The 18,597-nt window shown below is 40.5% G+C and overlaps 1 protein-coding gene across 1 annotated transcript in view; it reads right to left on the reverse strand.

Annotated features, from left to right (window-relative positions):
- Nucleotides 1–18,597, reverse strand: part of akap6 (A kinase (PRKA) anchor protein 6) — an 88,357-nt gene that overhangs the window by 52,248 nt on the left and 17,512 nt on the right. The window contains exons 4-7 of the mRNA XM_060879777.1: nt 17,047–18,579; nt 12,673–12,795; nt 5,289–5,385; nt 2,941–3,119 (exon numbers count right to left, since the gene is read on the reverse strand). Of these exons, the coding sequence (XP_060735760.1) occupies nt 2,941–3,119; nt 5,289–5,385; nt 12,673–12,795; nt 17,047–18,579 (1,932 nt within the window). The remainder of the gene's footprint in view (nt 1–2,940; nt 3,120–5,288; nt 5,386–12,672; nt 12,796–17,046; nt 18,580–18,597) is intronic.

Raw genomic sequence — 18,597 nt, forward strand, 5'->3', positions numbered from 1 at the left:
GCCCTGGGGCAGACAAGCTGTCTCCAAGCAGCCTCTGATAAGCGGCCTGCTTGCCTTTTACATATACACATCCATATGACGGTAGCGGAATATGCCACAGACACCTGGCAGGAACCTAACTTGCAACACTGATACGTACAGCGCTTTAAGCAAAGCACAAGGTCTCAGATGAGCCGTGGAGGTCCCTAACGCTCTGATAAACCAACAGGGCAGGGCTGCATCAGGAAACGCCTGGCTACAAATTATGTATGTAAATATCACAGAAAATGTTGGCATGTTATGACGAGGTTGTTGACCCGGGGGTATTTCTGACAAGCTGGTTAGAGGATTAGTCTGGCCAGTGTAAAAAAAAAAAAAAACGTGGTTTAATCGGAACTGGGGATGGTTGAAAGTAGTTTCTGAATGTGGTATATTTATGATTCTATTCCACCTCTCAGCCTGACAAAAGTATGGGCACATAACCACAAAAGGTATGGAGTGTGTGTTGTGTTTATGAGCATCAAACTTCAGAGCGATAGTGCCAGAGGTCTGGATGATTAATTAAAATCTTTCACATAAAAACAGCACATCAAGGCATTAACTAGAGCTGGATGCCATATTCAGTCCATGTTAATAATCTAAGGGATTCCAACCTCACCAAAATCCCTGGACACATGTAGGTCATCTCACTGTGCTCAGATATGTCTTGACATTTACCTAAAGCAAGGGATGGTTCTCTACATGCTACTGAGATGCATTACCATGGCAATAAGTGAGACTACATAAAGATGAGACTAGGGGATTTGGGCAGCTCTGTTTATATCGCAATCATGTTTTTTTTTTTTTTTAAATCTAAGAATAGCATTACTGAGACTCACATAAGTGCTAACGCACCATGATGTTTCTTATTGATCTTGTCTCCACTTTATTGTGCTGTCTCTTTCTGGGTTGAATTCAAAGGCTTTGTGTAACAATAATGCCAAAGTAACAGAAATGAATTCTTTTAATTCAGTTGTATAGCACTATTAATAGATAAGCTGATCTTTCTTGCCTGTTTACTTCCTTCTTTCTCTCTCCATCTACTGTACACTTTCAGCAGTTACCATTTGACTTGCATCCAGGCCTTGATGGGATTTTAAGGTCTCTTAGAAAATAATTCTATAACACCAAAATGTGGATCAGAGCATATGTTTGGAGCAATAATAACAACGTGTAATTGCTGTCAGGAGAGATGCGCCCTGCTTTGAACACACCTTAATGGTGTTCTGGGGAAAGGCTTCATGTCTGGGCAGCGCGTATATTACGTCTATGACAGCGAGCATTGCTCATCGGTGTGCCGTTTTTTAACCAAAGCAAATTAATAACCTCAAGCAGCACCTGTTGTAGTGCAGCATTAGAAATTAATGCTGAGGTGGGGGGAGGTTCGTTGTCAAAAAGACCGCCTTGACAGCACTATCCAAATATTGTTTAGTCAGAGAATGTGGACCCAAATGAGCACTAAGAATTCCCTATACCTCCATCAACATGGCTCAATGGGCCATAAAAAAGGTTTGAGATGCGCAATTAAGACATTTCCTATTGAGGATTCTCATCAAAATAAACGTGACCTCTGGGTGCACATACAAACCTGCAATATGCTACTAACTCAAGACAATGCATGCAGACAGACCTTGATGTGAATATTTTAGTAGACACAGACACGTAATTTATATCTTTAGAGGAGATTTTTTATAAAGGTCAGTTTTCTACCAATGGATGAAAATTAGGTGCAGTTTGGGATGGGATAAAGGACAAACCTTCACACCACATTGAGCTCTAAATTAAAACACAACAGGTTTCCATGGCTTTGGCATGGAAGACGTGCTGAGATGAGTGTCAGGACGCCAACACACATTACCAATGGGCTTAAACTAAATCAAACCCCTCCTGCACACATTTACCCCAGCCTTGTCCTAAACACAGCCCTATTCCAATACAGTGGGGTTTGTGGCTCCTTGGGTGACCTTCCTCCCACTCCTCTGGCCTGCCTCTAATTAGGCGATGCATCTGATCATCATTAACAGCTCTGAGATAATGAATCACTTGCTCCTCTCTCTCGGTTAATTCGCTATAACCAAGTGGCTAATGGCTGTCAACGCTGACTGATCACACTGATTGTGGTGACTTCTAATTGCAACAAAACAATTTAAAAAGCACCTCGCTTAGTTATGCCTCCCACAAAAGAGAGGATGGTGTAAAGAAACAAGAAAAGGGGAGAAGGGAAAAGCAGACAGGGGAGTTAGATACTAGCTGCGTATGAGGCGAGCGAGATTATGGGGGAGAGAGAGATGACGTGTGTGTATATTGCTCTCTAGTGCAACTCATCTTCCTGAGGGAAAGAGCAGCACTGTTGTGTCCTCCACACACAAGCCCAGAGATCTCTCGCTCCCCGCCACTGCACCCAGGGCCTCGTCGTAAAGCGCAACATCTAATTGGAGTGCAATTACCTAATCACAATTGACAATTAAACAAAGAGAAATTGGTACCTAGAATGACTACCTCTGCAATTACACATTAAGTGCAAGGTATAAATTGAGTTTCGCACATGGTCTGGCATAATTGTGTGTTTGCATGTGCGAGAGGCAAAAGGCCCTCAAAAATGATTCCTGGAAGATGTTTTTATATGATGTATTTATAAACAGAAATTCCGAATCATAGGCACGCCTCTGTATTCTTCTCTGAGTAAAACGCTAAACTGCTAGGCCCTATCCTTTAGCCTTTTCCTATGCTAATAGCCAGACCTTCCCTGCCCGGCCTGGCCCTGTGTTTGTTTATTTTGCTGAGTGAGCAGTGGATAGCCGCGGGCTAGCCAAGAGTAGTGGAGTGGGATTGGAAGAGGGGGAAAAGAAAGGAGCCAAACAGTGATGTATTGCAGGAAATGGGTCTGAGATTGGGCAGTCTAGCTGGGTTAATAGACTATACCTCCAAGCTGGCATGGAGATCGAGGTCCTCTGTGTTTTTAGGGTCCCCATCTGAGTTAGTGGTCAGGATCTGGGCTTTGATGGTGTCCAGTGTGTGCAGCATCCAACCGTGCTGCCGGCGGATCTGCCTCTGAAGCTCCTGCCACTGGTGAGCAATCATCTGGAGCATGTCCCGGAGGCCTGCATGTACACACACATACACACACAAACACGCACACATTATATTCCCATTCATACACACGCAAGCTCATTTCCAGAGAACAGAATGCATTCATCCACAGAGTACCACATGTTTTATTAGTTTGCCTTTGCTGCTTTCTCCAACTGAATGCACTTAAACATACATTTACACAAAACCAAACCACAAAGAAAAAGAAAATAAGCACACATTGTTTCTATGAAAATACATAAAGTATTAGCCAGTGTGGTGAATCCCTGCTCAGCAGTGCAGAGGCCAGCAAGTCCCCCACACACACGTCTCCCACTAGTCGCCTTTAACGAGTCTTTAATGTGCTGTGATTCCTCCATTCATCATGCCTCCCTTTTAAGCACCACCCCTACACACATTCCCTCATCTCCACCACAGCAAGTGCAACCACATCACCACTAATAATACTCCAAACATTAGCCTAATCACTACCATCAGCATCTCCATCATATAAGGAGTGGTGTGATGTAGTCAAAAAATGGTAGTTTGATAGTTTAATGTCAATTTTAATGTCTCTCTTTGGAGGAACTAATCAGAAGCAGGGAAATAGTGAGGCTTTTTCTTTTTAGCCACTTCGTAGAGGGCATCAGTGCCAATCAATCTTTTTTATTGCTAAATATATTCAGTTCATTCTGTGGATGAATGCATGAAAACACACTGCCCATTGTGTAGGTTTCTGAAAATGGAAATGAATCTGTTTTTTTATTTTACTTCAATCAGTTTAAAAGCAATATTTCTTAGTATAATAGTTTTTATTTGATTGTAGTTTTTAATTGAATTGTAGTAAATTATTGCATCATGGCTCCCACTCCTCTTTATTTTGTGTTTAAGTTGCTATTTGGTCCTCATATGCGCCTTATGTTTTGTGGACATATTTGATGTTTCCTTTGTTTGTGATGAATGTCTGTAACACTATGCCTTAATTGTAGCTTCTTAGTTTCTTTAGTTTTTTATCCAGGGGGAATTTTTGTGTGTGCTTCTTGTGTTTAAGTTTAATTTTTGCTTCAGATTTGTCTGTCTGTGTTATGAATATTTCTTTAGAGTTGAACTTGGGCTTTTGGTTTAACATACAAGCACACACACTCCATCTTCTTAATCTCTTACTTCACAAATTTTTTTTTTTTACAATTAACGTAACTGTGTTTTTGTAGTTTTACCTAGCGGTCTCATCAACTATTTTAGTCTTAGCTATTAGAAGAGCATGAATTCTGCATTAATTCCTATGCACGCAGAGTCATTTCTAGAGACACAACTCCAGCCATTGCCACAGTCTGCTCACTCCAAATCCTGCTCCAGGTAATTAAAAACACACACATGAGGGGCAGGAGTGCCGCAATGCTCTGTGTGCATGAGGAGTTTTTGTCTATTGAGTGTAGCACCATGCCACCTCTCACACCTGCCGAAAGCTTGTATTTGCTGAGTTGCTAGGAAACCAGGTATTAGGGGCCGGGGTGGAGTGTTGGGAAGAGATTTACGTATAATGGCAATGTCTAATACATACACTGAGAGGATGCTCCAAGCCAAAGGAGATTAGATGTATAGGTAGGTGTGTGTGTGTGTGTGTGTGTGTGTGTGTGTGTGTGTGTGTGTGTGTGTGTGTGTAAGAGATTGGTATGAGGGAGCTTGGTATGAGGGGCATGGTCTGATGGGCACGGTAAGAACAGTCCAGCTTCGGGCAGCCATCTGCATATTTAATAGTGTCTGGCTTAACCAGCTGACAGGGAGGTCAGCTTAGTGGATTTGTACATTTGCACAGCACTCTGCCAGAGGCTTCAGGAAGATAATCATAGAGAAAGAAAGACAGAAAGAAAGAAAGAAAGAAAGAAAGAAAGAAAGACTGATGAAGAGAAAGCAAGACTCAGATGGGGGGGGGGGGGTCTAGTAGGTGGCCTTTGACTTTGGTCCCCGCTGTTCTTAATTCCAGCTCTCTTCATACAGCGCACTATTGCGTCTGTTCACATTCCACACGCTGCTTTATCCCACAACTCAATTCAGCCAGACGCACTCAGAGTGGATGTGAAAAAGCAAGCGTGCCGTAGTGGCGATGGCTGAGAAGCACTTATTTGAGGATTTATAAATTCTGAAGGTCAGTATGTTAATATAAACATTAATAATAAATGTGCAGCTTGCCGGTGCACTACCTGATTTGTGGCAGGTGATGAGTTCCAGCAGTTGCTTCCCCTCCTCCAGTAGACTGTCTTTCAGAGCGCAGTGACTGTCCACGTTCAGCTTGAAGCTCTGCACACACACACACACACATACACACAAACAGAAACACACACAGCATGATATCTCCATGCAGAGAAAAATCCTCACACACAGTTTATATCTCACACATTTCCTCATGCCTTCACACTCCCTATGTCTCTCATTCACACATGCACATACCCAAACTGGCACAAAATATAATCTGAGATGTTCTCTCTTTAACTCAAATAGTCCCTCATACCATTGTCAGAGATTCTGTTTCCTTCTCTCTCTCTCTCTCTCTCTCTCTCTCTCTCACATACACACACACACATAAACACACACCCCACCGGCAGCACTGTCTCCTTTCATCTCGATTCATCTGCACTCTTGAAACAAATGCTCATAAGTCACATTAGGGGCCTTTGTGCAATTGCTGAAAATGCACATAATCTCTTGACACACTGGCTTCACACAACCTCTAAAGATCCTTCACACACTCCCAGACCTCAAACACACATTATTCATAAAGCGGCGTGCCTCTGTGCATTGGAGCCTCTATTCTCCTTCTCTGCGTATTTGTCTGAGTCAACCCTGCTATCTGTGGCTTGCTGAATTATTAACAAATGACAGACGTCCCTCTAATACATCATCCGTGGCATAAACTAATATTCAAATGACATTATAAAACTGAAGACATTTCTCCCACAGATGTGCCCTCCAGAAAATGACCTCAGAAGCCCACTCCATTCAGCAAGGGAGAAACTATTTTACTCTCTCTTCTCTCCCTTTCTGTCTTTCTAAAGAGTGATACAATAGTGTACCTTCCTTCCTGGCTCAAAGGATCCATCAGACGTGCGTCCCATAACTCTCGGGCATGTGTGCTTCCCCCGAGCGCCTGTCCATTTATTCTGATGTCTCTATTTCAACTACTACACTCCCTTTTCCCCTGCTTTCCCAAATCCTCACACACACACACACACACACACACACACACACCTCCTTGCTCCCTCTCAGTGGGTGCCACTGCCGCAGCGCAAACTTTCATGTTGATTGGTTTTGATAATACCCAACAGAGGGCTCTCCACTTGCTAAGTGTAATCAAAGTGTAGAGAGCATTATCCCGGCTCCTAGAGGAGAGGTGGGGGGGTTGCTCTGTGGTTGAAGATGTGAGGTGGGGGTAGAGGGTGTGCAGGGAGAGAGATCCCATGAGGCGGCCTGCAGTGAGGCGCCTAGGGCCATCTTCCCCTTCCATTCTCATCTCCTCACATCTCCCCCAGCCCTGTTTCACACCATTACCGGCTGGTCTGATCTGACTGGTCCTGCCGAGAGAGCCTGGAGCTGCCACTGGCTATCTGAGCATCGTTCTATCTTTCCCTCTGCCTATGTCTAGAGAAGATGTCTCTTTGTCTGTGCCTGTCTCTCTGACAATATCCATGTTCACTAGTGTTCTGCATGCCGCTCTACCAGCCTTCACTCCAATACATCAGAATATGTACTGGCAGGTATAATGAATAATTTCTACCTGCCTAGGAATCACTCTGTCTGCATGTATGTCTGTCTATTTAGGCTTACGTATACAGAACATTAAGTCTCTATACCTATGTATGTGTTAACTAGCATTATACTGGAATTTTTTATACTGGAAGCATCCTTGCCGTCATTTTAGGATGGCACGCTTCCTCTGTAGCTGTGGATGGAGTGGATGCTGTGGTTACTCTCACAATCTCTTACTTTTCATTAAAATTGGTCATTTGAATGAAATGACAGAAGACCAAACAGAGACCTTCTCTTTATCCTGTTTACTCAGCAGTAACTGCTTCAAATAAAAATCTCAAATAAAAAAGGGGGCTCCCAAGAGCATTGTCTCTATATACTCAGGATACTACAGCCATCTGTGGGAGGGATGACCTATTTTCTTTCTCCTGTCAATCACAGCAACATTAGCCAATCTTGGTCATGTGTGAGTTCATGCATGCAGAGGGCAGTTAATGTTAGGGTTCTTGTACCTATCTTTGCCCGGTTTGTGAATATCTGGGGCTTTATTGAGTGGATATGAACAAGGGTATGATTTCTGAAAGACTCAATGTCTTTTGTTGTGTCTTGGTTTTTGATTGAAATTGTTTTGTAAAGTCATTTAGTAACACGGCAAGGCTCAATAATACACAAATGATACATCATTTATCTTTTATTTAACTTTCATCCCATATCTACGAACACGTTATATTAAGCTTAAAAATGTGAATTATTTTAAACCAAAATCAGAAAAAGATCTCATCTCTAAACATATGTCTTCTCTGAGACCAACACTCAACACTGATTCCATTAGTACAGTCCTGTAAGTTACATTTTATCACTGCTAATGCTTTCAGTGTATAATCAACTCTTTTTGAATTAATGCATCTTGAGAAATGTATTATAGCACTGGTTATAACCTGCTGGATGCAGAGAAAAATGATGTGACTTGATCCCAAAAGCTTTAAACATTCTCCTAGGTGCTCTAAATGAATATGAATTGCACATATGCTAAATGAGCTGTCCGATACTTTAGTCTGCCTGGGTGTAGGCTGGAAGATGAGAAGGTTAAGGAAGGCAGCAGGTTCTGATGCGGAGATGGAGTGAGAGGGATACGCTGGTGATGGATCAGCACACATGCACATCTATCACTGATGACAGACAAGAGCAAGTGTGAAGAACGCTTATTTATGGCTCTGAATACAGACTGAATTGATATCCTTTACAGACCTAAACACCTTAAAAATGAGTAAACAAATAAACAAAAGCCACCAAAACCAGATATCTGTCACTGACTGAATACCTTTGGAAAACCAGCACAACAGAATGTGAATGCTAATACGAACGTTCAGTCAGTGTAGGAAGGACTTTTCATGCTATCATATATTATAGAATATTAATTGGATGAAAATAAGAAAAATGAAATCAAATATTAAACCATCATAAAAGAATGGGAATAAATATCACAAATAAGATTCTTTATAAGAAGAGATACACTTTTAATTCTAGTTTGACTGTCACCAATAATCCCATGCACATCATCTTTTTTATGAGCCTCTTATCAGGTTGTATTTAATACACAGTGCATCTTGTTGTAGACTCCCGCTGCTGTAAAGCTTCACAAGAGAGGACAATTTCTTGGAGTGCATGATCGCTCTCGACAAAAGCAAAGTGCCCTTGCTTCCTTTTCAACACCCTTTACCTTGACCACTCTAAGTCATAGAGGAAATATAATCTGCATAAATTTCCCATGCGAAACTAAGACCTTCTCGCATGTCCTGTAGTGTGTGTCTGATGTGTATATATGCAATCAAGCTGCTCGTTTGTCAGGAGTTTGGCACGTGAGGCTTGTTTCGTTGTGCCATGTTGTTGTTGGTAAGTGTTTTGTTGTGTTGGAGTTGTGTGCAGGAGCAGGTAGGCAGCACTGTTCGTACACTCTGACTCTACTGCTCAGAGACCTGACAGCAGGGCAACCAGGTTATCGCTGACGTGACACCAATAGATGTGCCTGAAGCAACCACTGGACCACAAGCTTCCCCCCTGCCTAATCCCCAAATCACACACACACACACACACACACATATATATATATACAGAGAGAGAGAGAGAGAGGGAGAGAGAGAGAGAGCAGGAGAGGGTGTGTGAGTGTGTCTGTGTGTGTGAAGGAGGTGATAGATAGAGGCGAGAGAATACCATTAGCTCAGACAGTGTCTAGGGACCAATGAGGTGTGTGTTGTGGTGTGTTGTGGTGTGCTGTTGTGTGGTGTGTTGGTTTGATGGAATTTGAGTGTGTCTATTCTATGCTGGAGCCAACGGAGCTCACCGTTTTATTTGTGTTGGTGTTTTCATGGCCATAGGCATAGTCAGAAACATGGCACAGGGCAATGTGGAAAAAAAAGGATTGGGTTTGAATGAATACATTATTATTGAGGTGTGGTGCTGTCAGTGAAGTCGCGCTGCTGTAATATCCAAACAAATCTCTCCTCTCAAATCAGCTCCTCTCATTCCCTTTAAAGATCCGAGGGTGCGCAGTGCAGTGCAATAACATTTCCGTAATGACATATGATTAGATTTCACTTACAGATTTTATATCGCTTTTCAGTGGTAGCAATAACCAGCTGACTGACAGGACTTTCAGAAAAGAGATTTTCTTTCTTCGTCACTAGATTTGACGTTAATATTTTAGTGATAGTGTAATAAACCCGGCAGTTTGGATACAAGTATAAGTTTTTACTTTAAATGCCAACAGTAAAATCTACAATTTAAAAAAGATATATGAGCTATAGATAATGGTTTGTTTTCACATTTTTGGTATATATGGCTTTACGTATAAGATGTGCTAATTATGTCTGATTGCAATACAAACAACTCATTTTTAACAGTTTGAAAGATGGGATTCTCTGAAAGTCGCAATCACTTCCTGACTCAATTCAATTCCATGCTCAGGGGCCTTGTAAATAATCTGCTTCACAACAGCTACAAAACTATTTCACCCTTTTGTTTTCCATAAAAATGTATGTACCCTCTAGAGTTGGATTTTCTAATTACTTCTAAGATTTTTTTTAAGTGGGTTTAAGCGTAAAGCATCAAAGTCCTGAGCTATGAACTAAAGAAGCAAAAATATAAAGTGCAAATTTGAACAACAATGTTATGTGTATCCTAACAGCATTGATACTCCTGACAAGTATGTAAATAAACGATTTATGTTATTAGAGTAATATAATTTTTCTTTATGAATTTGAATGGAATCCTGTGGAGCTTCTGTTTCATTTCCATGTGTGTAAACACACAGCATGATGAACAGGATGGAAGTGTTTTCAGGCTGTGTTGCACAGCTGGTATGGATTTAAGTCTCGGGCACAACAGAAGCTCAAAATCTCTTCATAAAAGCTTTTGGTGTGAATTGGCTTTTAAGTAAGTTTGTTCATACTGTATGTGTTATGAATAAAATAAGTAAATCTGGTGAAATTGGCTTCCCTTCTTCCTTTTCATTTTTATTTGACAAACATTCATATTTTAGAGAAGAAGTTCATAAAAAATTTATCGTTCACCAAAACATCTAACTCTACTGTAATATATCGCTAGTGTTGGTATTTTACGTATAGTCGAGCACAGTCATACATATATACAGTGAAACGTCCCGGTCTAAATATAAGCTCAGTCTAAATATAAGCACTGATGGAACATCGCTTCTCCAATTAAATAAGTGGACCAGAACTAACTGTTGCATAAATTGTGAATGTCCACAAAACTGGGCTGTGAGAAATTTAAAAACACTAGAGATGCCAGCGATCAGATTCCCAGTATCTGTATTTGGCCAATACAAGCAAAATACTGTGAATCAGATATACTTTATTTTTATATATCAGATCCTCAGTCAACAGAATGATATTTCATTTGGAATATATTATATATTTTATTTATTATTTATTATATTTATACCTTACATGTATTCAAATATTAAAGTATCTTATAGTTTATTATTCAGTGTAAATGAATGTTGTTTGAATACAAATGTGAAGTGCATCAGTTACAAAAAAAACATTTTAAAGAAAATAATATTGTATGGAAATGTATATTAGCTGATACTCGCGGTCTCTCTCAGTATGGGAAAAGACAGGTGGTATTGCCGTCTGTGAATGAGGCAAAACAAGACTTCCCTCCTGTTCTGTGCTTAGAGTGAGGATGATGATGGTGGTGTTTAGTATGTTCGTCCTAAATCTGCTCACGGTTCTGATGCCTGTGAAGGCCATAGCTCTACAGGCCATAGAGTGAAATCTTTCTCATTACTAGAATCTTATTATATTTTGAATCTGAAACATAATAATAATAATAAAAAACTAATAATAAAACAAAAATGTTGTATTATTATTGTTATTATTATTATTATTATTATTATTATTATTATTATAATAACTCAATATAACTAATAAATAACTAATTTACAAAGTGTTCAATTTCAATTTACAGTTCTAATCCAATACCTTTTTCTTTTTTTTTGTTCGCATTCACTTTTTAATCTGCTCTACATACAGTCTGTACAGGTCACATGAACTTGATAGCACTGATCACCACGAGACAAATTATTGTGTACAATTGTCACTGAGAAGGAGTGGTGGGAAAGTCACACAAATTCTGAACTCACATCAGATCTGAATCGGATTTGAGTGTCACAAATGACAGTGAGACAAAATAAGAAATAAAAAAGTCTGGGACTTAATTAGAAATTTGCTGTTCATAATACCCAGCTAAACAGAATATTTGAAACTGGATGTTGGCCACTTTTACCTGCTGTGTGAATATATTTTATTTACATCGTTTTATTTTACTTGTCGTAAGTGGGCCACCATAATTTCATTGTGACAGGAATACTTTTGTGCATGCAGCTCAATTTACTATTCAGGCTAGTATTGAATACAGGACAATCAAAATGATGAACTTAAATCAGGACTCAGCACCTTGCCTTCGCAATGTGTCCATAGCTTAATACATAACCTTTTTATTTTTTTTTTTAGTTTAAACATCTTAAATAGTGTGTGTGTGTGTGTGTGTGTGTGTTTGTGTGTGTGTTCTCTGTAACTGCAAGCTCTTTTCCCTGCTACTCATTTGCCAACACAGGCTGCTGCGTCCCTCGTTAATGTGATTCAGGGACCTGGATCCACCATCAAGCTCAATCAATAGCCGTTTCATTTCACACCATTTCTCAATGCCTTATAAACACAGCCCTCCCTCTCCCCCTGCAGTCAACCCCCGTGTTATAATTCTCCCATGGGTACCGGAAAGAGCCATGCTACACACACAGACACACACACACTATCTCTCTCTCTCTCTCACATTCCATGTGGCAGCTGGACTATGAGTCAGACATTAAATCTGTAAAAAACACATCTCTGCACATCTCTACATCAATATGAAGGAGTGTAGCCTTTCCTAATAAAACTCAATGTGATGTTTCTCTTACAAGAGTAAAAAATGATGCGAACATGGTGATGTGGATTTTGCTCTGAAATTTGAAGGCTTTGCAATTTTTATAGTTCGTAATAACTGTTCAATATCAGTCTGGCCTTGTATCCCTGATCGTGTAGTAAATAAATGATCAGTGCTGTATGGGAGAAGGCTACTGTTTCCATATCTCACAATCCCACAATGAAATAATGGTTCCAATGTGAAGCTTCTAGCGAGCGCATGTCTGGTGTGTGAGAAAGAAACTGATTAATAAGAACGATGGAAACATTCCAGTATGGTTGCATGGCCAGTTTATATGGCTCAAGCATGTGTGTGTGTGTGTGTGTGTGTGTGTGTGTGTGTGTTTGTGTGACTCACAAGGTGTGTTTCCAGGTAAAGTCTGAGGCTCTCGATATCGGCTCGTGGTGGAGTCCAATTGTCTGTGCTCTCCAGTGCTTCCCTCAGCCAACAGATAAACTCATCCAGCTTAGAGACAAAGCCCTACAAACACACACATAATAATAATAATATAATAATAATAATAATAATAATAATAATAATAATAATAATAATAATAATAATAATTAGAATAATAACAAATATAAATAAAAGAAAATTTAATATAGAAATAATGAAAACCTGTATCATTTTAACATTCTACAATTTTAGATTTGAAGTACATTAGATCAGTTTTTCATCAATTCTAATTATTTGAAAATAAAAAAATACTTAATATATTAATTAAAATATCAAGTATATCTTAGTAAAATGGTTTCTGATATAATTTCTTTCATTATCAATATTGTATCACATCAACCATCCCTAAAAACAGCCAATATGTTATATTGTATTATAAATTATATTCTGACTTTTTGGAAACATGTGAATTTAGATCCTTATTTCTTTGCTAATTTTTTCCTGAAAAAAACAACACCAAAAAAACAGGACCTTCTGTGACAACAAAGTCATTAAATGATATATAATATTTATGCGTATATGACTTTGCCGCAAATGCATTCCAGCATGCATGAGCAAACAGGAGATAGAAAAAAATATTAAAAACCAAATTCTCTTAAGTATATAAAGTGAAATCCAGCCATGAGACCCAGTGAAACTGCCCAGACGTTTGATCAGTAGCCACTAATGCAACCCCCATTTAAATGTTGAGGTTGGATATCGCTGATAACGTCTGAGAAACACAAAGTTGGGAAGCAGCAGTTTGCTTTAATCTAACGTGGACAGTGCTTAGCACAATGTCATTCAGCACTTGTCCTTGATGTGCTCGGGCTGCTGAATGAAAACTGCTCGTGCTGTTCTGATGTGTGACCACTGCCACCTTTTGGTCATCTGTAAAACTGCAGCTGCCATAAAGAATCATTATCATTCCTTGTATCCATTTACTCTCAGATCAAGCCTGAGGATGACCAGAGGGAGAAGACAGTGAGAGGGGCACACAGTCCTCTAATTACAGCGAAATGCGTACACTTATACATCACAGTCCTCTGGAGCCACATTCTAATGCCAAAAACCTGAACAGATCAAATGGCACTTTGTAATATCTTTAATGAACTATATAGCCAGACCCCCAGGCTTTATACAAGGATACGGCTCCATTTTTTGCTATAGCAGCTCATTACCTAACATTGGTGAAAATCAAAGATATTGATACAAATGAACTCTTCACATGCCAAGAAAGCAATAATTTATCGAATATTTAGCTTCGACTACTGAAAGAGTGCAGCTTTGAAGTGGGCAAGACTGCCTCTGTTTTCAAAGCTAAGTGCTGGAGAGAGAACAGGGGAGAGACATAGACTGAGCAAGAATGAGAGAAAGATGAAGAGATGGTGTTCTGAGTGTAAGTGCCATCCTCAGGTCTGAACACAGACAAGGCAGCTTGTCTGCTTTAACAGCTCTCTCGCAAAACTACATAACGTATAGATACAATATGTAAGCAATATAAATAAGACAACTCTTCAGATATAGATGTACCCTGTAAATATTTGAGTGGCAGAGCTGCCTAAAGTTTCTCCCTATCACTGCATTTGAATACCAATGAGTCCACATCCCTGGCAAATAGAGTATAATCAAGCGATCAGCATGACTCCAACTGTAGGCATCGCTGAGTTCATGTTTACTGAATATGACAGTTAGTGTTCTCCTCAAAGCACTTTCAGCTGCACTATGGCACTGCGCGAGCAGCAGTTTGGATAAATGTGGTACCTCTATCCCTACCTGAGGAATTGATCAGGATTATTTTCAAAAAAAGCTGGTAAAAATGAAAACAAGTGCAAGTGTGGAAGACAAGAAGCAAGATGTAAAAATATCCTTATACAATCGGATGTTTGTAGAGACAATCCTACAGTTTACTTCTAGCATGAAAGAAGGCATCTTATGGGACAACCTTTAAATGCGCTGCCCAAGAACAGAAGTATTTGTTTACCTTTTTAAAGAGGTTCTAAGTAGCCTTTGGAACAGTCTATTGATGGATAGATAGATAGACAGTCTATATGTCCAAATGTTTGTGGACTGTGACACTTACATATACAGGTTGAACATCCAATTCCTGATATCCCCATTTGCTGTTATAATAATCTCCACTCTTCTGTGAAAGCTTTCCACTAGATTTAGGAGCGTGGCTATGAGGATTTGCTCATTCAGCCATGACAGCATGGGGAGCAGACCTGGACAGTGGTGTTGAAGTCCACTCCAGCCATTGCGCACCTTTCTTTGTGCTCTGGGACACTGCCATGCTAGCAAATGGGAAGCTTGGGCTCACATGTGGGTGTGATGGTCAAATGTCACCAAACATTTGGACATGTAGTATAGGTAAGTAGACGGACAGACATTTAATCTGTCGATGTGGAGTTTTGCATGTTCTCCCAGGGTTCCCTGCAATGGACTAGAGTCTCATTACAACCACAACCCAGACAAGGATAAATCAGATACTAAGACAAACAAATGAATATCAAATAATATTTGAAATGTCAAAAGTCTTTATTATAAAACCTCAAGGTTAAATGGGAATATTGCCCAGGATATTGAGTAAATTTATGTAATAATAAAATAAATCCATGTTTTTTATCATGTCACTGGGAGGACCATGGCCCACAGACTGCTGGTGTAGATACACAGCTAACAAACACAATATAATACAAGCATCAGTGGAGATCAAAAGGCTTTGCTTGTACTTTGTATATGTCTAAGACTTCTTGTCCTCCTCCTCTACACTGAAAGTCTCAAAGCAGATGAATATGTAGCCTGTGGTCACTGTGTTCACAAAGAGTCTATTACAAGAAGATGAAGAAAAAAGAATATCCAATTTACAGCCTTAGAAAGAAAGAAAGTGCACCAAAAAAGGGAAAAAATATATCCGGGTAGATGGAGAGAGTGGGACAGAGACAGAGAGAGAGAGAGAGAGAGAGAGAGAGAGAGAAAGAGAGAGAGAGAGAGACAGGGAGATGGAGAAGAGGTTGGTCAGAAGCGTTACACTTGACTAAGCCCCTGAGACTCCCCCCAGCAAAGGCTTCAGCTGCCATCTGTCTGTTGCAGAGAGGATGAAGTCATCTCCAGGGGCTGCATGCTAATGTAATCAATCACTTCCCCCCGTGACACGCATCATCTCAGGTGGATGCGGCTGCCTGCCTCAGCCTGGCCCAGTCATCCTCACAGATACAAACACACACTCACCCATTCACTCTTTCTTCTGTTCCTTCTCACAACACAGACATAGTAAACTGAACTTGCCAGAGAAATTCATTTTATCATCTTTTTTTTCATCTCATGTCTTCTCATCTCTACTACTGATTCTCATTCATCATATCAGCTGGAGGTGTCTAATCAGGGGAGTGTTACAGTTCTGCAAGCAGAGATTTGCAAATTACATGGGAGAACATTATGGAATGTTTCAAAACAGATGTGTTGCATGTTTTAGTAACAGGAAAAATGTCTATACTAAACTATAGTATAGTATAATATATATACATAGATACGTATATATACTGTATATAAACACATAGAAAAAGAGATTTATGGTTAACATTTATGGTTAAGTTTATTGTTATATTTTCTCATGCACATAATGTATATTTTTCACTTTCACATCTTTGATTAAATGGCAAAATAAGATTCTAATGGAAACAGTATAATGCCTGTATTTGTGTAAACCACCAGGTGGCAGCAGTGTACCACCTTTATTTAAGTATTCCTCACTGCAGATCTAAAATCCAGGATATTTGCGCTCCTCGTTCCTGGGCAGGAGTATGGTTAGGGGTTTGTTTATAAGTGGGTATCCAAAAAGTAAACATTTGGTTCTGTAGTAAGCTCTATATAAGGTGCCATAACAAGTCCAATTCTTTCTTTTGGACTGATTTGGCCTAGGAGTTATGGATTTGGGCTACTGAGAAGATTGTAGCAAATATGAGTGTAAATTGCTGATTGCCAATATTATGGACTCAAAGTTCTCTTCAGCTGTCCTAAATATTCTCATTTACCATTTTGATGGCTGTAATTTATGAGTAGCAACCACATTATTAGCCGTTTTATGTAAAATACTTCAGGATGTGTATTTATAATGTGTATTCATATCTAAATATATGAATGCACTGAGCTTTTCCTAACACAATATACCAAAAATAAAGCATGTTATACCAAAAAAGTTTCAGTTTCTAACTATTTAGGGGTTCATGGAATGTCTTTGTAAGCAGTAACTGCACTAAAATGTGCCCAATTCCTAACTGAATAAAATAATCTCACCTCTAACTTTCCCCAAATGTCCCGGTAGTTCTCCTGGTGCTGGATGTCTTCCAGTAGCTGCTTGATGAGAGGTGTACACTGGAGTACCATTCTGGAGGCCTCAGGTTGCACAGTAATCCTCTCAGCTCTTTGAGACTTGGGTGCACACCACCCACCCTCATCTTCTGACATCAAGTCACTGAGAGGTCCAGACTCGATACTTTCACCTACAGAGGGAGCCACATCACTAGAAGAGGATGAAAACCTCCCTGATGAGAATTGCTTCCTGTTGGGCTGGGGTGAAAATAAATGGGTATTGGTCTCCCATTCTGGGTTAGCCTCGGTCAGCTCCCAATTGTCCACATCCTGAACTGACTGTTGCAGGGTTCTTGGGGGTAAGGCCTGAGCCAAACTCTCCAACTTCAAGGCCAGCATCTCAGTCTTCTTTAGTTGGGCAGGAAGAGCAAGGAATTCCTCAGAGCCGTACCAGCAATCATCTTTAGGACTTCTGTTCTTCTCAGTGGTAGGAGAGCTCTGTTTGGGCATGATCCACAGAGAATCTGTGTTAGGAAGATGATCATCCAGACTAGAAGAGCTTTCACAAGGATTGTGATTTGAGGTTTCCTCCCCTGAAGATGGTGGAGGAGTGGAAGAGTCACTGTTTACCTCTTTGGTTTTGGAGTGCTTGATCTTAGAGCATGAGTACAGGTTACTGTGTTCAGTGTCGGTTTCCTGCTCAGCTACAGATAAGCTTCTCTGGAGAAGCATTTGGACTTTGCCCTTCTGGAAAGCTGTTTGGTGTCTCATTTGCCTGTTCTTCACATTCATGATGTGGAGATTCTCATCTGACTGACTTACACTGTTAGGGTACACTGCCTCCAGGTCCAGCCAGAATCTAGAACGATCAGGCAAATCCAGAAGAGATGGCGTGCTTCTACTAATGTCAGCTTGGTACAGGAGGGACGATTCTTCTACATACATGGGCTTCTTGGGCATGGAAGGCTGAGTAGGTGATGTGTCATTACTGTGAGAGCCTTGGAGTGGACGCTTGGAGAGGCCAATGTCAGTCTCTTCAAGCATAGCTGTGTGCATGGATAGTGCCTGGTCCATAGGCTTGCTCTGGGTCTCAGGGGTAGAACTAGCTGCCTCCTCCACAGGCCCCTGGGTGGGTTTGGATGGTTCCTCCACAGGCCCCTGGTTGGATTTAGTTGTTTGCTCTCCAGGCCCCTGTTTCAATCTTGTTAGTTCACCCACAGAACCCTGTATGGTTTCGTTTGATTCCTCCTCTCTAGGAGAGGAAAATTCTTGGCTCTGTCTGGAGGCAGCAATAGTGAGAAGATCTACACTCTGAAGCAATTCAGGGAAGTCTCGCTCCAGCTCAGGATAGAGGGAGCGTGGGTCTTGTCCCAGGCCTCGACTTTCTGGGTCTTCACTGGGGCTGTAGTCGCACAGCTCATAGGCAGTGATGCCACAATCAAGGGAGAAGTAGTCCTGACTACACTTAATAATCAGCTGACCCGAGTCGTCCACCTCTGTCAGAGAGTCCAATCGAGCCTGGAGGCAAGATGATGA

This window comes from Tachysurus vachellii, chromosome 10, assembly GCF_030014155.1.
Source record: "Tachysurus vachellii isolate PV-2020 chromosome 10, HZAU_Pvac_v1, whole genome shotgun sequence".
Classification (NCBI taxonomy): domain Eukaryota; kingdom Metazoa; phylum Chordata; class Actinopteri; order Siluriformes; family Bagridae; genus Tachysurus; species Tachysurus vachellii.